The sequence below is a fragment of the Pipistrellus kuhlii genome, unplaced genomic scaffold (assembly GCF_014108245.1).
Source record: "Pipistrellus kuhlii isolate mPipKuh1 unplaced genomic scaffold, mPipKuh1.p scaffold_m20_p_17, whole genome shotgun sequence".
NCBI classification, from domain to species: domain Eukaryota; kingdom Metazoa; phylum Chordata; class Mammalia; order Chiroptera; family Vespertilionidae; genus Pipistrellus; species Pipistrellus kuhlii.
The window spans coordinates 3,253,285-3,275,265 of record NW_023425482.1 but is presented as its reverse complement, the minus strand read 5'-3'; the positions used below and the strand labels follow the sequence as shown (position 1 = coordinate 3,275,265).

General features: G+C 41.0%; 1 protein-coding gene across 4 annotated transcripts; it reads left to right on the top strand.

Annotated features, from left to right (window-relative positions):
* Positions 1–5,297: 5,297 nt before the first annotated feature.
* CEBPG (CCAAT enhancer binding protein gamma) lies at positions 5,298–17,480 on the top strand. 4 transcript variants are annotated; one of them, XM_036440537.2, is made up of 2 exons: positions 5,298–5,495; positions 13,855–17,480. In XM_036440537.2, the coding sequence occupies exon 2, from the start codon at positions 13,951–13,953 to the stop codon at positions 14,398–14,400; it is 450 nt and encodes a 149-aa protein (XP_036296430.1). In that variant the 5' UTR covers positions 5,298–5,495; positions 13,855–13,950; the 3' UTR covers positions 14,401–17,480. The 4 variants fall into 4 exon arrangements, with proteins under 4 accessions (XP_036296430.1, XP_036296433.1, XP_036296432.1 ...); XM_036440540.2 differs by having other exon boundaries at positions 5,312–5,384; XM_036440539.2 differs by lacking the exon at positions 5,298–5,495 and adding an exon at positions 6,257–6,438.
* The last annotated feature ends 4,501 nt before the right edge of the window (positions 17,481–21,981 follow it).

The following is a 21,981-nucleotide window of genomic DNA, read 5'->3' as shown; positions in this document are numbered from 1 at the left end:
AAAATGCTCCAGGCTGAACTTGTATATTCCCGTCTCAATCCTAGAATTAGCCATTTTCCCAAGGACCCCAGTTCCTTTTATTGGAAAGTGGTATTAAAAACCAAGAACTGGGTCTCAGGTAGCCAATTCTTTTTGGGTGGACAAACTATTTTGTGCTTTCTATGTCCAAGGCACCATGCTAGCTTCTTTTCATAATCCTCAATAAAAGTTTACTTAATCCTCGATAAAAACTCTATGAGATCAGCCCTCTGTAGGAATAGAGGTTTAGTTAGGTTATATGCCAACCAACATCACCCAGTCCTATCTCCAAAGCTCATCACATTGCCATGATGGAGACTGGTGTGATATATATCAGAAACAAACAAACAAACAACAAAAAATACCCCTCCAAACCCACTCTCAGTTTTGTTCTTTATAGGCACTGAAATAGTTTGAATTACAATAATTCTGTAACAGGTAACAGTACTTATTCAGTGAAGTGAAGATGTAAGAATAAGATCCTCCTGGGCCCAAAAAAGACACAGATTACCTCTCCTGATGTGCACAGGTGCCACACCCCTTATGTGCACAGATGACCTGTACCTATTCTTGTATGCACAGAATATGGCACTAACCTCCTAAGTACAGATGATGCAGGAACATGCTGTACCTCTTTTTATCTGCTCACACAGCACACACCTATTCTCCTGTGTACAGATGTCATGTACTATTGTTATTCTTAAGTGCACAGATGGTATCTCTTAACTCATGGGATCATAAAACCTGGCACATGGAAAAGTGTTGTACAATGGACACTCACCATATTTGCTAACTGTCCAAGTCTAAACTATGTCAGATTTTTCTTTCATGAATAGGGCCCACTTAAGAAATTTGAGGATGTTCTAAGACAACCATTTAGCATCTTAGCTATTATGATTCCAATAGTGGTCCCAAAGGCAAAATTGAAGGTTTAAATATTTCCTTCAAGGATGGGGATCCTATCACATTTGAAAGAACAAATCAGCAGCAGAGCGACTAAGGCTCCATCAGTGACTACAGTGTGGTCTGACATTGAAATGGGTATTGATGGATTTGTCTGCTTAGCACTCCCTTTTCTGCCACTCCCTCCATAGCTGGCATGTTAGTACATCCTGACATGGTCCCAGCCATTCAATCATTCCAGGTAGGAACATTTACAGTGGTGCCTCACACAACGAACTTAATTCGTTCCAGGAGCAAGTTTGTTATGCGAAAAGTTTGTTATGTGAAACGCGTTTTCCCATAACAATACGTTAAAAAAAATAATTCGTTCTGTAGCATAAAATATGCTAAGATGACATAAAAAAAGATAAATTTTTTGTTATTATTTTTTAGATACATCTAAAAACATAATTTTTTTTTAAAAAAAACACACACATTTTTTTAATTTTAAGACAGACTAAGTAGAGTCTACCGAATCTTGCACATCTTCATCCATTTTCTGCTTTTTGGCCGATGGTTTCATGAAAAACCTGTCCAAAGTCGTTTGTTTTTCTCTTTTCTCCAACATCTGCCGGAAATAACGGACAAGAGTATCGGAGTAAAGATCGTTGATCCTGTTTGCTTCAGCTGAATCCGGATAGTGGGCATTGGTAAACTCCTGAACTGCTTTCCATTTGACCAGGATGTTCTTGATGTCAGCAGTTGGGATTGGTTGATTGTTTGATTGTTGCTCCTCGTTATCAGATGATGCTTCCCTTTGAGCATTGTCCTGCTGCTGGACCAGAAGTGCTTGGAGCTCTTCAGTTGTCAGCTCTTCTTCGTGTTCCTCAATAAGCTCCTCTACATCCTCTTCCTCTACCTCTAATTCCAACCTTTGGGCCACTGTGATGATGTCCTTCACCACTTCTGTGTCATCAACTACTGCTTCTTCCTGGATCCACGAAGGCACAAGCATCTTCCAAGCAGAAATGAGGGTCCTTTGTGACACTTCTTCCCAGGCCTTCTGTATAAGTCGTATTGCCATAAGGACATCAAATTTCTCCTTCCAAAACTTTCGGACAGTCATATTGTCTCAACCAAACTCGCATTCTTCAAACACCTTATTAAAGAGGGCTCTAGTGTAGAGTTTTTTAAAGTTCGCAATAACTTGCTGATCCATTGGCTGAAGAATGGATGTGGTGTTTGGTGGCAAATACTGCACCTTGATAAAAGGATAATTTTCCTGCAATATTTCCTCTAGGTCTTTTGGGTGAGAAGAGGCATTGTCAAGTATCAGAAGGGCTTTGAGCGGCAGTTCTTTTTCCAGCAAGAATTTCTTCACGGCAGGAGCAAAGGTTTCCAGAATCCATTCGTTGAAGATAAATTGGGACACCCAGGCTTTTTGATTGGACTTCCAATGGACGGGCAGTTTGGACTTAATAACGTTATTTTTCTTGAAAATTCTTGGATTTTCAGAGTGATAAACCAACAGAGGTTTGATCTTGAGGTCTCCGCTGGCATTAGACGAAAACATAAGGGTAAGTCTGTCCTTCATGGCTTTGTGTCCTGGCAATTTCTTCTCCTCTTTTGTAATGAAGGTTCTGCTCGGCATTCTTTTCCAGAAAAGACCCGTTTCATCGGCATTGAACACTTGTTGTGGGCAGTATCCTTCATCCTTAATACATTTTTGAAAGTTAATAGAGAACTTTTCTGCTTCTTTCTTGTCAGCACTGCCAGCCTCACCATGCATAGTAACGCTGTGGATTCCACACCTTTTCTTAAATCTAAAAAAACACCCCCTGCTGGCTTTGAATTCTTCTTCATTATCTTGATTGCTGCTACTTCCAGGGACTTTTTCTTTAGATCGTCATAAATTCTCTTGGCTTTGTGACAGATAATATCTTGGGTTGTTACGTCACCTTTCACCTGCCTGTCCTTAATCCAAATCGCTAATAGCCTCTCCATTTCCTCGTGGATTGAAGACCTATGTTTTTCATGAAATAGTTTTGATACTCCTTTGGCTACTTTGGCTGATTTGATTGCATCCTTATTTGTCAAAATGGTGAAAATGGTGGTCTTGCTGAGGCCAAACTCTTTGACGAGGTCACACTGTTTTACCCACATTCACTCCTTCTAATTATTTCCTGTTTCATTTCAACAGAAATCACCTTCCTGCTGTTTTTAGAAGCCATGATATAAAAAAAATATTGAGTTTAACTTAAAAGGACGACTGCCGTGATACGTGCGTGATTTAATTCGTAATGAAGAACAATTGCCGCGATACGTGCTTAAGTTAAGCGCAGTGACTAAAGACTGCCTGCAGTGCCTGCGCGGAAGGATGCAATACATCGGCAGCGATCGTGGAAGCTCGGGCGAAGCAGTCGTGGAAGCTCGGGCGACTTCGTTGTGTGAAACGAAGTTCGTTGTATGAATCATGAAATGAAGTTCGTTGTGTGCAGTGTTCGCTGTGCGAGGCGTTCTTTATGCGAGGCACCACTGTAACCCAGCTGAGCCAATCCCAGAGTCTTTGCCTAAGACTCTGTAACAAGAACTTTACTTAGTGACCAAAGCTATGATCATCGAGGCTGTCAGGGGTCATGTGAAAAGCTTGTGTGCAGGCAGAAAGAATAATGAAACCAATAGGCGCACACACAAACACACACACACACACACACACACACACACACACACACATGAACATGAAGACACTTGAGCCATTTAAAGTAATGCCTCCTGGGTATTTCATGAAGTGTGTCTAAAATCTTTAACCAAGTCATTCTTTATGCTAATTCTAGCCAGGGAGGGTTTTCAGTTACTTCTAATCAAAAGTGTCCTATTAACAACTAACTATTACTGTTATGTTATTGCTAATATACTATAATAAATACCTACTGAGACTCAAAACTGACAGATATCTCAATTCTCAAAATATTATAGATGTTTCAGATCTCATGTGAAAGGTGGTTAATTTGGTATATTAACTTTTCTGAAGTTTTCCAAATACTAGTACACATTTATGCTAAATATTTAAGACACACTGGAGATAGTTACATTTGCATAATAAACTTTTATTGATCTGGCTTTCAAACAAGAGATTTCAAATTAAAAATTTTTTCCTCCACTCTATGGAAATAAATGAAATACGATGAGGCATTCTACCAAGTGTGCTTCTATGGTTATCATTGTTTACCTTTAGTTGCAGCCCCTTTATTTTCATTTTTAAATCTTTGCTTTTGCAGCTGAAACCGGTTTGGCTCAGTGGTAGAGTGTCGGTCTGTGGACTGAAAGGTCCCGGGTTCGATTCCGGTCAGGGGCATGTATGTTGGTTGCGGGCACATCCCCGGTAGGGGGTGTGCAAGAGGCAGCTGCTCGATGTTTCTCTCTCATCGACGTTTCTAGCTATCTATCTCTCTCCTTTCCTCTCTGTAAAAAATCAATAAAATATATATTTTTAAAAATCTTTGCTTTTGCAAATGTGTTATCATCTCTTTCCTGATTCCTCGAAACAGTCTTATGCGGAGAACTGGTTGGTCCCTATGGCCTGGGCGATGAAGAAATGTTTCCTCTTTCAAAGACTCTATTTTTTGGCCTATGAGAATTGCTAAAGAGGAAGCAATCAAACCTATCGTGAGGGCTCCGTTCTCCACGGGCGCGCTTCCTGCTTTTAAGACGCTTTCAGATCCTCCAATGAATTGATTTGGATAAAGCTCGATCGCCATTCATTTTTTGAGATCTCGTCTCTCAACCTGTTCACCTTAAGATACCACACCGGAATCATCCTGAAGAGTCAACTGGCTTCTCCCAACAACGAACCACAGTCTGCGATGTTCACCCAAAGTGACATCAACACTCATGTCACGTTGGGACAATTTTGCTTCATTTATGTTTCAACAAGTTGCCTTCACTGCCTTGAGGTTCAGGACTTCTCTCCAGATTCCACCCAAGGGGCGCGGGCCACCGGCGGTCTGGCGGCGGCCAGGCGCCCCCCGTCCCGGGAGGGGAGCACGGGGGGCGGTTCTGGGACTGTCCCGCGAGGGGCCAGAGGGGGGCCCGCCGGGGAGGGGGGAAGGCTCGGTGATGCCATCAATCGCCTCAGGACATTGTGTTTTCCAAAGATAACGCTGCCCTCACAAAGCTACGCTTCTCCAACTCCCACAGAACCTTTCTCACGGCGGGGGACCCACAGCTCCAGGCCGGCGCCCCGCGCGAACTGCCGAGATACCGCGGGCCGCGGCCGCAGCGACCATCCGCTCCCACCACGCCCGCCAGCCCCGCCCCGCCTTGGCCAACGCCTCCGCCCCTGATTGGCTGGTGGTGCTGCCCATTGCGAGGGGCGGGCGCGTCGCCTGCAGGTTGGCGCTCCCATTGGTCGGGCGGCGGCGGTAGCGCGCGAGGCCAGGGCGAGGAAGGGAAGCCGGCGGCTGCGGAACGGGCGGAGGCTGCAGGTTTCGTAACCGTCGCTCCTCCTCGCTGCGAGGCCTGGGTCGGGTCGGGCCGCGCCGTGCGGGGCCGCTCGGAGTGGAGGCCGCCTGGGGGCGGGCGGGCTGGAGGCGCAGGTAAGGAGGCCGCGGGCGGGCGGGCGGGCTGGAGGAGGCCGCGGCGGAGCCCGCCGCTCGCGTGGGCGCTGGCCCAGCCCGAGGAGACCGGAGCGGCCGGCGGGCCGGGCGGGCCCCGCGCAGCCGGCGTCGCGGGCGGCGTCCCCGCGCGGCGTCTGATGCAACCTGCCGGCAACACCCGGCGGACCTCTGAGCTCATCCTTGGCTGCGGCCCAGCGCCCCGGCGCCACCCGCCGACCCCCGCGCTCCGCCGGGCGCCCCCCGCCGCGGGCCGGGGCCGGGATGGAAGGCGAGATGCGCCCCCTCCGGAACCCAGCCCTCTGAATGTGCGGCGCTGACCAGCCCGGCTCGTATTGGCCCCTGGGGATAAAGGGTGTTCCCAAAGGCAGGAGGAGGACCGGATCCTATGTTCGTGGCTCAGGGTATTTCCTGCTCCGGGGCTGCTCCGTGTGGGGTCGTCGTGAGTTGTGTTCAGAGCGATGAGGCGGCCTGGGAAAGCAGATGGTTTTTACGTAGTGACTTCACTCTTGTGTCACTTACGGAGCTATAGCTCGAACACCCCGCCGTTTACCCATCAACGTAGGTGAGATGAAGGTGCAGCCACCACGAGTTGGATAGAAAAGGGCAAGAAACGAAGCGCCTCCTTAGCGTGGTGGAGGGAGCACAGCAGGAAACCGCCCGCAGAGGTGTCTAAGGTGGAGAGGATGGAATGGCAGGTTTGAGGGGAAGGATAATCTGTTCTAAGTAAGCTCATATGTTTTTCTTCAGAAGGCTTAAGTGCTGGTTTTCCTCTTGTCCGAGGTTTACGCTTACCCTGGCATCTTAAAACGTGTCAGTCAGTGTCAGAAAGGTTTTAACAGTTAGGGGCTGCACCAAAATTGGCAGTTCTGCCTCGGCCCACACTCAGCTGAATCCTCATTGAAGAGGTGGTCCCTTAGTTCAGGTAGGATATGCAACTCCCACAAAAGTGTTTTAAGTAAAGTACTATGAGGGTTTGCTTTACCAAGAAATTCTGCACCCATGTTTTTGATATTTAGAAGTTAAAATCTGGTCAGCCATTGCCACTTGAGTGGTGTTTGGGATAAGCGATTCTTAAAGTTAATTCCTTGTTTCTGGAAGAATTTACTGCAAACAAGGTTAAGTAATTACAGGATGCTGATGAGCTGAATAATTTTCAATTTCTTGATTCCTGCTTCTGGTGGCACACTTGGCTGACTCGGTCATTTTTAATACCTGCCTATAAAACATGGAAACAAAACTTCATTTTTTAAGAATATCCTTTAAATTCACAAGAGCACTTCAGCAAGGTTATCAGATCATGGAGTGGTGCTTTCCTCCCTAGGAATTTTAACAGCACATGCTGAGTACTTGGTGAAGAAAAATAGGACCTCATGGGGACTGAATTTGGACTTATGGTCTAAGATTGCTTCATCTGATCATGCATGATAAATGATAAATGCAGCTAGCCACAATTCCAGGTTTATTGCATGTTCTACCTTTTAGGCTGTCCAGTCCTATCAGTAAAAATATTTTGAGTCTTTAAAGCTAATTTTTTTTTTTTTTTTTTTTTTTAGCCTGGTCTGTATAAACAATGTATGTGTACTGTTACTTTGTGTATTTTAAATGACATTTAAAAAAAAGACAAATGAATATACATTTTCTTTTCTTATTTATATTTTCCCTGAAGGGATGTACCCTTTTTCATGGACCCGTTTTGGGTCATGAAGTAAGCAATACAACTAAATAGAAATAATTGCTCATTTGGGTGTCTATTGACTTCGCTCACCTTGACTTCACTTGTAGTAAAAGTTGTCAGTCCTTGACAACACATACCTAAGAATTTTAGGTTATTAATTGGAAAATAATGGGAGTAAGTAGAAATTAATAAAGGTTCTTAACTGAAATGAAGCAAAGACCAGATAAGAATGATGTTCACAGTATATATAGGGGCTTTTTTCCCTCACAAACCAGGATCAAGTTCAGTATATTAATCCAATTCTTCTATAAAGACCCAGAACTTTAGGTAGTTAGACAATGATATCTTAGTCATACTCTAGATTTAATTGAGGTTATTTGAAGAGTTTTAAAATCTTTTATATAAGATGTTTATTTGAAAAATATTTTCTCTTCGTCTTTTGAGCCTACATTCAACAAGTATTTCTTGAGCACCACCACCATATGCCTAGCCCTGCTCTAGATGCTGGGCCTGAGGAGATGAAGACAGAGTCCTGCCTCTGGGTCTCTAGGTTAGTCTACCGGGAGACACTGTAGAGTTGGTATTGACAAAGAAACCAGGAAGCAAATTGGACAGAAGCACAAAGAAAAGAGAAAGCAAGGACCATTTAGAGGACTGATTGTGGTTCAGTATTATTGAGGTGTGAAATATAAGGGAGCAGGGGCTAAGGAGGGTTAATACCTTGGATTTGATTCCATTTGTGGAGCCACAGAAGAATTTTCAACAAGAGGGTGAGACACACTTGGAATTGAGTGTTAGATTGCTCTGGAGACAGTGGTTGGAGGGAACATTGCTAAAGCAGAGGAGACTGGTGCCCCTGAGACATGATGTCAGCCTAAGGTAATTCTGTGGCATTGGGATGGAGAGAGATGGTAGGTGTAAATTTTTTTTCCCAGGGTGGGGATAGAATTGTCACATATCAATGATTGAACAGATTTGGAGCAAGGTTGAAACATCTGTAAATATTTTGGAGTGTAGACCTTCAACTGAGGAAATGTGAGTGAATAATTTAACTTGGGGACCAGGGAGGAATATGTGGTGGTAGTGGGGAGGAGGGATGACATGAGGGTTAGGAAAATTCTTGACATGTTTATTTTCCCAAAAGAAAAGATTTGATTTTTGTTTTACTCATTCTAACATTATGAGTTGTGTGTTACTGATTTGAATGAACATTACTTGAATTTTAAAAATGTTACCACTCAATGTTCATTTTTAAAAATATATATTTTTATTGATTTTAGAGAGGAAGGGGGATGGAGAGAGACATAAAAACATCAGTGATGAGAGAGAATCATTGATTGTCTGCCTCTTGCACACCCTTTACTGGGGATTAAGCCTGCAACCCAGGCATGTGATCTCACTTGGAATCAAACCATGACCTCCTGGTTCATAGGTTGATGCTCAACCACTGAGCCACACCAGTTTTTTTTGTTTGTTTGTTTGTTTGTTTTTAAGATCCATTATCTGCAGTAGTGGCTTTCAAACTTCAGTGTCATCAGAATCACTTGGAGGTCCTACTAAAATAAGATTGCTCAGCCCTGTTGTTCCTGGAGCTCCTAGACCTGGGACAGCCTGAGCATTTGTAATTCTAACACATTCCCAAATGATGATGTTGCTGGTCCAAGGACCACCCTTTGAGTATTACTGCTTTTCACTTTTTCTGCTGCTTCCTGCTTGAATGATTCACATGCAAGGAAGCAAGGCGCACCCTGCTTCCTGAAGAGCAGATTGCACTCTCAAATAGTATTTGTCCACATAGGGACCAGACTTCCATCTAGGGTTGAATATCCAGATTTGAAATAAATGTATTTTTTGCCTATTATAGGTGCTCAAATGTTTGTGGAAGGAACAAAATCACAAATGAGAGTGTAAACTGTAAAATGTGTAATTTTAGAGGCAGTTACTTGCTCAGTATAAAAACAATATCGATAATCTGTTTGGAGTTGTCTTTAAGACCATTTGGCTCCTTTTACTTGGTTCATTTTCCTTAATGGATATCCCTTCACTTTAAGAGCTACTTTCTTGGCTTGCTTTAGTTGAAGGACTTAAAAAAACAACAACACAGTTTTTTAGTTCTTTTTATTATCTCCAAATTTCCCCTTCTCACAGTTTTAACAGTTTGATGATTTACTCTTTGTTTTTCAAGCCAAAGGGCTCATTTGCCTACTATGTTCAGCCTAGTAATTTGCTTGGCAAGATGGGTCAGACTATGGTGAAAGAGCCCTTCTCTATCTTTGGGTACAACAATGGGTACAGCCCTTGCCGATTTGGCTCTGGATAGAGACTGAAGGGTCCCGGGTTTGATCCCAGCCAAGGGCACATGACCAGGTTGTGGGCTCAGTGGGAGGTGTGCAGTAAGCAATCAATCAATGATTCTCTCTCATTGATGTTTCTATCTCCCTTCCCCTTCCTCTCTGAAATCAATAAAAATATGTATTTAAAGAAAATGGGTATGAACATCAATGAGGTTGGAGCCTTTAATAAGTTTTTAGTGATTGCAGTTGGTGATGTGTTGTCAGTTAGAAGGCATTTTACCATTTTACACATCCCATTGTTATTGCTGAGTTGACTGTAGAGATTAGCTTTAAAGACTCATAAAAATATAAGTGGTATATGCAAAATAAAAAAGATAAGAGGAACATGATTATGATTGTTGAGATGATCCCAGGAGGTGTTAAATTAATTTTTAAAAATTGAGTAAAACACCCTAGCTGGTTTGGCTCAGTGGATAGAGTGTCAGTCTGTGGACTCAAGAGTCCCAGGTTCGATTCTGGTCAAGGGCATGATTCTTGGTTGTGGGCACATCCCCAGTGAGGGGTGTGCAGGAGGCAGCTGATCAATGTTTCTCTCTCATTGATGTTTCTAACTCCCTATCCCTTTTCCTCTCTGTAAAAAATCAATAAAATATATTTAAACAAAAAAATGTAGTAAAACACTTATGTTCACTTTCTACCAAATAGATAATTACCTGGGGAAATTGTGAAGTGTCCATTACTAAAGATATACTTGAAATAGATATCCATCATGGTTGGAAGGAAGCTTTCTATCTTGCTGTAGTACTGGAGTGAAACAGATGATCCACTAGCTCAAGACTGCCTGGGTGGCTTTAAAAACAGTTGAAAGTTATGATATAAGAACTTAAAATTTTTTTTTATTTATCAAATAATCTTTAACTAAAATATTTTCCTTTGTAGTTCTTTATTGATTTTGGAGAGGGGGGGAGGGAAGAGAGAGATAAATATCTATTTATTGTTCCAATCAGTTGATTCTTGTATGTGCCCTGAATGGGCATCAAACCTCCAACCTTGGCGTATTGGGATGACTCTAACCAACTGAGCTATCTGACCAGGGCCTGCCTTTGTAGTCTTAACTAGCTGGGCATTCCATGCTAATGTCATCTATGATATTCTGAGGGTGGTGGCCATCAATATTGCAGTCCCCAGGGTCTCTTTAAGGTTTCAGAGAGTTCTCTAGCTAAAAGTTGACAATCTCATCAAAAGTGGTATTTTCTTTTTTTTTTTTTTTTTTTTTTTTTTTTATTTAACACACTAATTTTATTGATCAAGAAATTAAATCTTCAAAATATACAATAAGGTATGGAAGGTCATGCTAATAAAATGATGGAATTATGTCTTTTCCTGACTTCTATGGAGTATTTATTACAATAAACTTGGCTTTTAGAATAATAATTACAGCTACATTTTTCTCAAAAATATGCTCCTAACATAATGAGTATTAAAAAAAAGTTGACTGCATGATTCAATAAGTTTAGGATTAAATAAAAAATGAAACTAAATTTATATAAATTAATTATAGCAATAGATTGGATTAGTAGAATAATAGACTATGCAAACTTAAGATATTTCATTATAAAATTATAACATATTGTTTTAGATAAAACATATTAAATGTTGAAAGTTATTCCTTTTAACTAAAGACCAATTTAAATTGCATATCTTATCAACTGTTATGATAAATCAATTTAAATATGATACATTTTCTAAGATGATATGTGGACTATCTGGTAGATAAATAAATAATAGATAAATGGATAGGTAACTTTTTCTATAGATAGGAATTTGTGAGTAAGAATTCTGCCTGCACATTAAGTAGGGAGACAGGCTTCAAAAAAGTAGCCAAACAAATCAAATTTTTCATTATAAACAACCAGAGGCCTGGTGCACAGATACCAGTGGAGTCTCTTGGCCCGGCCTGTGGGGAATCAGGCTGAACTGGCATGACAACATCCCCTGAGGGGTTCCGGATTGTGAGAGGGCACGGGCTAGCCCGAGAGACCCCACCGATGCATGAATTGCACTGGGCCTCTAGTATGCATATAAGATCTTTACATATAAGATCTTCTCCTCCTCCCCTTTTCCCCTTCCCTCCGAAATTCATCAGTCCATTTCATGTTTTCATGCCTGTGGTTTCCACGCATTTTGAACTAACTAAAAGGGCATTAGCCAAATAAAAAGGAAAAAACCCCCACACATTTAGACCCTCAATTACATTCCTATTTATCAATTTGGAAAGATGCTTGTAATACAGAATACAATGCTATCTGTAAAACCAAGCTACAAAATCATGCACACATTATGAGCTGATGTTTATTTCAACTGTCTGTGAATACACATTCGTTCCCAGATAATGTGGTGAGAATATGTGCCAAAATGTTCTTGTAAGTCAACTCTGTGGCATAAAGCTGACTTTCAAAAAGTGGTATTTTCACTGTGCTTAATGTTATTTGCTTCTTTCTGCCTCTTGCTTTGATGATCAGGGCAGATACAGAAGGTACTACTCAGTCTGGGCCTCTGTGTTCTGAATGGCCCAGTTTCATTGTAGTCTTCAGACCCTTCCAATCACTAGTTGCTTTGGTGATGCCATCACCAAACTTTTTTGGAGTCAGACCCACGGAGTCTGTATTGGGGGCCAGGACAGACATGGCACTGACTTCCTCACCGGTGTAATTCGAGTACTAAATGATTGTGATCTTGTTGCGTTGAACTTGGGCAGCATGGGGCACATGGCTGGCTGGGATGAACCTGGCTTCTGGGTGACTGAAGAAAGGCTTATAGGCCCCCTCCGAGTCAAAAACCAAAAGGTATATGGACTTTGTACAATCAAAGGTTTAAAAAAGCAAACATACAGACAGTGTTTATACAGAAATGCCTGACGAAAGTTTAGGTGAAGCTACTGATGTTACTAAGCTTTTCTAAGGAACTGTGAGATAATCTCATTTTAGACATTTCATAATTCTGACTCCAGGTTTCTCCATGATGCAGTTTTAGCAGTTTTGTGAAAAGAGAACAAGATAGTTTTATGGTTCATAATACTATCTAAATTTTTAAGAATGCTATGACTTCTTGGTGGACATGATTCATTCAGGTTAGGCAAACTGCAGCTCTGGCCCCAAAATGCCATAGCCTGGGCAAGTCTATTTTGAAGAATTGGCGTTAGAAGTTTACATTTAAAAAATTTGGCTCAAAAGACATTTCAGTCGTTGTACTGTTGATATTTGGCTCTGCTGACTAATGAGTTTGCCGACCACTGGCTTAGGCAGTTTGTCTTGAAGTGGCTTTATGATGATAGGTATGCTTTTTGACACATCTTGAGACAATTGTAGTGACCTAGTTGAATTTATAGTAGTCCAAATATGACTAATTTTTGAAACTGGCTTCATTTCTGCAGGCAGCACTAGTTATTTCAGAATTGGCATGTCCTCTGGTTCCTCCGGCAGCGTGAAGTGGGTGCAGGCACTGCAGTTGCTCGGTCTCTGTCTAGCCTGAGCCCAAGTACTTGCACTTTAAGGTTTTTGTTTTTTTCCTGGTGGTTTTAGTTTGACTGTGTTTAGATGTATTTTTTAATTATGTCAAGAAGAAAAAAAAAACACTATTAGAAGCATGGTGGAATGGGGAAGAATATTGGGTGTCTCAAAGCTTCTTAATTTATGATTCAAGAAACTAACTTAGGAGATCTCTGTAAAGTACTAATACTTGAGGTCATTAAAAAAAAAACAAAAAAAACAACCACCAACAACAAAAAACAAAACCCACCTTTTCAAAATATCCCATAAAACATCCTCTGGGAGAAAAGTCAAGTCCTTGATGACACTCCCTGTATATTGGAATAAGGAACATGCATCGACCCCAGGACAGTATTCCTGATGAGTACCGGAGTGGGGGCATTCTGCAACAGCATTCTATTTTGACTTCAACCAACAATTGAAATGTTCCCCCCTTTTCATTGCAGTTGTTTCTTCTATCATAATTGAACTCAGCTATTCCCTGTTCAAATCAACATCTCAAATTTCTCTCTGGCAGATTGCCAAGTACTATTCATATGTGCTGCCTAATTAGTGGTGTTCTTGTGTTTTTCCTCCCATTTTTGAAAATAGTCACAGATGGGCAGTGCCCTCAGGGATTCAGGTAGGCTGCATTTGTTGTTTCTGTAGTAACTTACCTTTCTCAATAAATGGTTTAGACTTTTGAAACATTATAACAGTTGGCAGTTGCTGTAGACTTTTCCTAACATAATTAATGTTGGCCTGCTGTTAGGTACATGCAAGTTTATTCTCATTTGATCTTGTCATTTCAAATATTTTAATACAATTTATTCTTTAACTAGGTACATGTGAAGATTTCTTGGCTCGGTAGAGTGGAAACCATTGATTGTCGTGCCCTCATTTCTGCCTCTTCTGTGTTGGCAAGAGAGAGTGCCCAAATGAGCAAGATATCGCAGCACAACAGTACTCCAGGAGTGAACGGAATAAGTGTCATTCATACTCCGGCTCATGCCAGCGGCTTACAGCAGGTTCCTCAGCTGGTGCCCGCTGGCCCTGGGGGAGGAGGTAAGGCTGTGCCTCCAAGCAAGCAAAGTAAAAAGAGTTCACCCATGGATCGAAACAGTGATGAGTATCGACAACGCAGAGAGAGGAACAACATGGCTGTGAAAAAGAGCCGGTTGAAAAGCAAGCAGAAAGCACAGGATACCCTGCAGAGAGTGAATCAGCTCAAAGAAGAGAATGAACGGTTGGAAGCAAAAATTAAATTGCTGACTAAGGAATTAAGTGTACTGAAAGATTTGTTTCTTGAGCATGCACACAACCTTGCAGACAACGTGCAACCTAGTAGCACTGAAAATATGACAAGTTCTGACAATGCAGGACAGTAGACTGCACCCCTTCCCAACTTCACAATTTGTGGCTTGAACATGAAGGGTGTTGACGACCTACACCACTCATATCAATGGCTGAACATTTCCAAAGAGCCATTGAAGGTTGTTTTCTAGGATCAGCACTGAAGAGTTAATTAGCTAAAATTGTTAGCCATGTAATTCAAATTTCTGGTTTTAAATGATATTGGGATAAAGAAACACATTTTTAAGGTATATGGTAAAAAAAAAAAAAAAAAGTCCCAGACCTGGATATTCTTAATAAATCCTGACTTAACCAAGAAATGCTTTTTTTAAAGGTTGACAAAAGGAATGAGGAATTGGAAGGTCATGCAGAAGGTTCTGGATTTTAGTGGAAATGATTAATTGGATTAAGAAAAGTTGAATGCTGTTTGTGATAATCTATTTTTGATTTTATTCTAAATTTTGAATTAAAAATCCTTAGGGCTATAGAAACCAGCCGCTTTGTAATTGGGAGTGATGGAATATAGCATAAACCTTAGCATAGGTCGTACTGTTTCCCCAACAGTACGGGTTTTTGAGTAGCAGTGTCAGGCTAAGTAAAGGCAATATGCAGCCATTTGGTTTAAAAATATAACACTTAGAGAGCAAATAGGTTTTTAAAAAATAAAAGTAAAGAATAGTAGAATTATGTTTTTGGGATACCTTTGGGTTATTGGATTGGCATTTCTTAGCGTCCTTTAAGAAAACTCCATCAAACAACTCAGTAGTTTAGAGAAACTTATGTATTAAAATTTTAGTTTTTGCAGATGCTAGTAAAGGAAGCATTTTTAAAAAATACTTTTTTGACAGCCAAATTAGTAAAGAAAAAGTCTTAGTAGTTTGATCACAGAAGCTACTGATTAGTATTTGGAATAACAGTTCAGCGGGTATTTTCACCTGTGTTGAAATATCTGCCATAGGGCTGAGTTTTAAAGGCAAAAACTTCTTATGAAAGATTATTTGGTATTTGAACTTAACCAAGTGATTATTAGAAAAATGGATCATCATCTTCCAAAACTATAATCTAAGAAAACTTGAAAGTATAAGGTTTAACCTTTAATTTATTTCACTTAAATGCATCTTTTTATATTTTTATGATATTTCTTTTTCTAGTTAGTGAGCTGTTCTTCCACACTTTTTGTACCACTGCTTCTGTTTAGTTATTTGTATACTTTTATATCCCATAAATTATTTTAGAAAGAAAATATGATAAAACTCAGGATATTGACATTTTTGTTGAGACTAAAAAACATGGCAATCACTCAAGTCCGGAATCTCTAGTCTGGTTTTAGACTAATGTGGGTAGTTTTTTATTGTCCTTGTTGATGTTCTGTTTTTGTTTTTTTTTTAATCAGCACAATTCTAGCTAAACTTGGCTTTGTTGGTTTTTTTCCCCTCTCTCTGTGCATATCTGTGTTTGTTTTGTGGGTGTGTACACGTACCTGGGCTGGTGACGAGACTGAGTCCCATCTGATTAAAAAATTAGTGTTACCAGGTATCTCATTTGAACTTGGTTATTTTTGGCCACATTGCTGTTTCATACTAGGTCCTGGGACAATGTAACCAGCATGTAACTCAAGTTGTCCCCTTGGATTGGTGGAAGAGTGCTGTCTGTGCTCTTCTTCTGGGCAGAAGACATCACAGTGCCCTGAAACTCGCAAAACCGTTAATGAGGCCATGAGTACCATTTGCAAGTGACAGGAGCCCACTATTGTTCTATGAGAGCCACTGTCCCAGGAGGGTTTACTCCCTATAGAGCCAGGAGACAGAATAGGGGCTTCCATTTGGGTCCAACACCAGTTTACTTGGGGTTGGAGTGTTGACCTACTGGTAGTGGGTGTTCTGAATAACGAACTAGGATAGCGGTTACCAACCGGTGGTCTGTGGAAAGGTTGGTGACCACTGAACTAGGAGATACCCACAGATCCTACTGAATCTTTAATAGCTGATCAATGTTATATAATTAACCTAATTGGAGATGCAGTTAGGTCTTGAATCCTTAAGCAGCTATAATAGGTGTTACAGACTTTAATATCTTATTTACTAAAAAATATCTTTCAGAAATTGATGTCACCATGGAATTAATGGTTACCAGTTATGTGAATTAACTTAGAAAAGAAGCTTTAGGAAAGTCATTAGGAGTGTGTACTCAATATTTCAAATCAGAACAAAAAATTGGAAATTTGGGAAGATGGGTTCAAGCTTTCTTGTTACCTATGCAAAATTAAAACTGAGCTCAAGCAGTCCTTTGTGCATAGGACAAAAATGCTAACCATTGTCTTGACGATATTACTGAAGTGTTTGGGAATGAAAGTTTTTAGTTTGATAGATTTATCAGTATAAAATTGAGGTTAATAAAGTGTAGGGAATGGTAAGTTTAGAGCTTTGGGAACTATAAAATGACTTTTGTAATGTTTGTTCTGTAGGTTACTTGTGAGCCATTAGGATTTGATCTGCCTTTGCTGGCAGGTCCAGGCGTTTAGGAATTAGGCTTCAGTATATAAATTCCTAGCTGTACCCCTACTCTCCCGGGATGGGTGCTTTCTGATGGGTCTTGGCTGCAGGTGGTGAGATCAAGAGCAGCTCTTTCTGGTGTCTGGCCCCTTTCAGTTTTTTGGGTATGAGCTAAGATACTTCGGACATTCTTAGTAAGAAGAAAGATTTTAATAAAATATGACCAGAAAATGGTCACATGACCAGTCATGAATGCGAAAGTCTCAAATTTACATTAAAAAGTAGAAGTATGTACAATACAATATTTGATGGTAAAGGAAATTGAACCAATTTTTGATATTTCTTAATCCCCAGTAGAGGGCTTGAAGCTATGAACCTGAACAACCCTATTAGCACTCAAGTGCTTTTTGATGCCTTAGAAATAGGAAAAAAAAATTTTTGTTTGACAAAAGCTAGGAAGGAGAAAGTCCATTCTACAGCTGTTAGATCTGCTTCTCAGGAAAAAGTACTAAACTTGTTCTTTTTGTTCCTGGCTTTCCTCAGTTTGTGAGAATACTCTATTTTTTTAAATATAATTTTATTTCTTTCAATGAATTTGAAATAAAAAAACTTTGGAATAATGACTATTTCATTGTGGGTTTCTTTACACCAAGAAAATGTCCAAATGTTAAACAGTTCTGAAGAGCAGGCAGGTACCCTGCCGTCTCCTGTTCCCAGCAGGCTGAGGTTGGGGTGGGAGAGACAAGGAGGGGTATTTTGCCCAAGTTTAGGTTTCGTATAATGGATAGGAATATAGTTTTCTGTGAATATAGAATGCTCTTTATTATATTCTTTATTACCTAGTTTAACCTAGAAATGTATATTAGAATAGAGAAAGCAATAACCGGTGTTCCCACCGAGACAGTAATTTTAGTTGTAGGTCCTTACTATTCATCACTGAATGTTTCTTGCCACTCCCTTCTGGTTCCCATTTAGAGTGGTAGGAAATTTGTTCATAACATAGGAATGTCAAAGTGAGGCTTTTCCCTTAACGATGCAATTTATGGTCTGTATTTGTAGTCTTCATTAACATGATGCCATGGAGTGTCTATAGAAATGAATGCATAAATATTGAGTCCAATAAGCTGGATTGAATGTTTCAAGAGAAGATTCATTTAGATACATTTCTTTTATGATTCTTCAATTATTTGTGTCTTGGGAAATATCTACTTATTGCTTCTTAATGAAAATTATAGTACAATAATTATTTCTATGGGTAATATGTTTCATCTCATTTTTATGAATTAGTTGTAATTTAGAATCCAGTATCTTGTCTTAGGGAATTTTATGGACTTAATTTGTGAAGGTGCCCAGCTCTTTTTATTTTTTAAATCTTTATTGTTGAGAGTATTATAGAGATCTCCCCTTCCCGCCCCCCATCCAGTTTCTGCTCCACCCCAGGCCTTCACCCTCCCTACTGTCTGTGTCCATAGGTAAGATCTTTGGTTAATCTCTTCCCACCCCACCCCCTTCCCTCTGAGATCTGTCAGTCTGTTCTGTGCTTCCATACCTCTGATTTTATTTTATTCACATTTATTTTGTTCGTTAGATTTCTTGTTCATTTATATTGATTTTTAGATTAAATTGTTGATGGATATATATTTGTTGCCATTTTATTGTTCATTTTTTTAATCCTTCTTCCTCTTCCTCTTAAAGAATATGCTTCAACATGGTTTGGTGGCGATGAACTCCTCTAGCTTTTTCTTGTTTGTGAAGCTCTTTATCTGACCTTCAATTCTAAATGAGAGCTTTATGGGTAATCTTGGTTGTAGTTCCTTACTGTTAATCACTTTGAATATTTCTTGCTTTTCTCTTCTGGCCTGAAAAGTTTTGTTGAGAAATCAGCTGACAGTCCTATGGGTGCTACCTTGCAGGTAACTAACTGCTTTTCTCTTGTTGCTTATAAGATTCTCTTTGTCTTTAGCCCTTGGCATTTTAATTATGATGTGTCTTGGTGTGGGCCTCTTTGGATTCCTTTTGTTTGGGGTTCTCTGCCCTTCCTGGACTTGTAAGTCTATTTCTTTCACCAGGTAGGGGAGGTTTTCTGTCATTATTTCTTCAAATAGGTTTTCAATATCTTTCTCACTCCCTTCTCCTGGCAACCCCATAATGTGAACGTTGGTACGCTTGAAGTTGTCCCAGAGGCTCCTTACGCTATCTTCATATTTTTGGATTTTTTTTCTTTTTGTTCTTCTGATTGGGTGTTTTTTTCTTCCTCATATTCCAAATCATTGATTTGATTCTTGGAATCTTCTACTCTGTTGATTCCCTGTAAATTATTCTTTATTTCAGTAGTGTATGCTTACTTTCTGGCTGGTCCCATTTCATATCTTTGACATCCTCATTCAGATCCTTGAAAGTCTCATGAATATCCTTGAGTAACCTCATAACCATGATTTTGAAGTCTGTACCTAGTAGTTTGCTTGCTTCAATTTCTTTCATTTGTGATGTTTGTCTTTGCATTTTGGCTGCTTCCCTGTGTTTGTATCTGTGTTAGGTAGAGCTACTACGTTTGCTGGAATTGGTAGAGTGTCCTTGTGTATTAGATGTCCTGTAGTGCCCAGTGGCTCAGCCTCCCCAGTCACCTGAGCTGGGCACTCTGTGCATCGCTGTGTAGGCTATGTGCAGTTTTGTATTTGAGCCTTGGCTAATAGGCTGTGAGGACCAGCTGTGACTGCAGTGGGAGAACTGCCGTACAGGAGATATGCCTATGGAGCAGGACTTGCTTCAGTGGGGCTTTGGTGCTCACTGAGTCTGCCTCTTGAGTGTGCTGTTTGTGGATGTGTAGAGTTTGAAGTTGTCCACCAAATGCATTGGCTCTAAGCCCTTAAGAAGGTGCAAAGTCAGCCACTGCCTGGAGTCACCCAGCAGGAGCTACAGAGGCATCAGCTGACAGCTGTTATTTGTATTTATATTGTTATTTGTATTTATATTGGGCTTGGAGGTGTACAGGCAAAGCCCAGCTGTGAAACAAGGCAGGCTGGTGCTAGTGCTGGGTCTTGGGCCTTTTATTGATAGGTTTGGGACATGCTGTCATCAGCTGCAGCTTGTTTGAGAGATTTTAGCAAAGTCTGAAGCCTGAGTCAGAACAAGTCATTCTTATGGAAAAGCTGCTGCAAACAGTGTGGGTGGGGTTGCAAATCTGATGGGGTGGGGCCTTAGGGAATCACCAGAGTGGAGCTAACAGTGTGCTCCAGGCTGATGGAGACTCAGATATGGCTGCTAGTCAGCTCTGGGACAGGGGAGGTCCCAGCTCAGAAACAGTGATCCCAGTGAGCACCCCCATCTGGAAGAAAGCCACCTCCAAGTTCCTGCCATGATGCCAGACAATTCAGTTCCTCCTGGAATGTTTCTGGATCCTCCAAAGCTGCCAGGTGCTGGGAATCTAAGATTGTGCACCAGCTCTTTAAATGGAACATGGGACTCTAGCAACCTCTGTGTCCCTCATCCACAATCCACACTGGTTTTTATAGCCCATGGTTGCGGGGACTTCTCAGCTCTGGAATTCTGGGTTTGGAGACTGGGTGGGGCTGGGACCCTTTGCTCCTCAGAGGTGGCCTCCGCAGAGACGATCTTCCTCCTGATTAAAAAATAGCACACGTGAGTCCGGCCCTCCCCGCCTCCTATCAGTCCCAGTGTGCTTTCTTTACTTTTCCATTCAGCCAGCTTTCAGGCGGTTCTGAATGATGGTTCTGTATTTTACCCTGTTTCCTTGAAAATAAGACAGTGTCTTATATTAATTTTTGCTCACAAAGATGCGCTAGGTCTTATTTTCAGGGGATGTCTTATTTTTCCATGAAGAAGAATATGGTACACATTTATTGTTATATGAAAATAAAGGAAATTTATTACCTGTATATGGTACGGTGGTACGGTAGTTGTCAACACAAACCAGACAAACTGTGAATCCTACAGTATCAAGAATTTACTCATTTATTCAATGACAATCATGTCATCATCTTCTGGAACATCATAACAATCCAATTCCTGAATTTCCTGGTGAATTTCTTGTGACTTCATTTCTTTCAGAATCAGTGGACCAAATCTCTCATGTTTAGCCGAGGGAGGGGCCTTATTTTCAGGGGATGCCTTATATTTCACTTAGAAGGAAACCTGTAAGTAGGTCTTATTTTCGGGGAAACGTGGTAATTGTAATTCTGATGTGGTTGTGGGAGGCCATGAATACAGGCACACTGCCATCTTGACCTCTTTTTAAGAGGAAACTGCCAGCTCTTTTTTTAATAAAAGCACTTTTAGACCTTTTACTGCTTCTGATTATTTGAAGTTCATATGCACTTTGCATATACTGAAAGAACACCATCCTGAATATTCTTTTACGGCAACATGCCCATTCCTCCCAGAGCTCTAAGCCTGAAAGCCACACAGAACTTGGAATTATAAAACTGGGCTTGAGAATGAGGTTGTTAGTGAGACAGTCACATGTTAAGACTTTTTTTGTAGTTGAAATATCTAAGTCTTGCCACTCCCTTTGAAGTAGCATAAGAGCCTGATGCCCTTTTGATATCACCACCATTCAGTTCTACCCCCTAAATGTCTCTTACACATGTCTTTTCCCCCTCCCCTCCCAACCTCTGCAGAGCCATCCTCTTCTCTGCTTGGACTTGGTCTCCCTGGACCACTGGATGCTCTCCATACTTTTCCCCATGCACACAGGGTGAAGTCCAGCCTTCCGGTTGTGTGGCTTTACTTGTTCTTGCTGACTTCATTTCCTTCCATTCTCTGTCTCACATCACTTTGCTCCAGCTGCTGGGCTTTCCCAAGCTCATTATCCTGAGCCACCTTAGGACAGTTTTCCTTAGACTTGGAGAGCCTCATCTCTTGTTTTCCACTTCCAGCATTCCCTGTTTCAGCCCCCTGGCTTTCTAGACAAGGTGAATTCTATTACCTTCATGGCCCTTGTCAATGTTCATAGTGGTTTAAGATGCAGCCTCTGTAGACCAGTGGCTCTGAGAGCAGGACACGTTTTGTTGTTAATGTATTGATGTTAGAGGAAGAGAGAGAAACATCAGTTTGTTGTTCCACTTATGCATTCATTGGTTGCTTCTCGTATGTGCCTGGACCAGG

What these genes read in the sequence shown, in the direction of transcription:
- CEBPG (XM_036440537.2), top strand. Translation starts at nt 13,951, where the DNA reads ATGAGCAAGATATCGCAGCACAACAGTACTCCAGGAGTGAACGGAATA.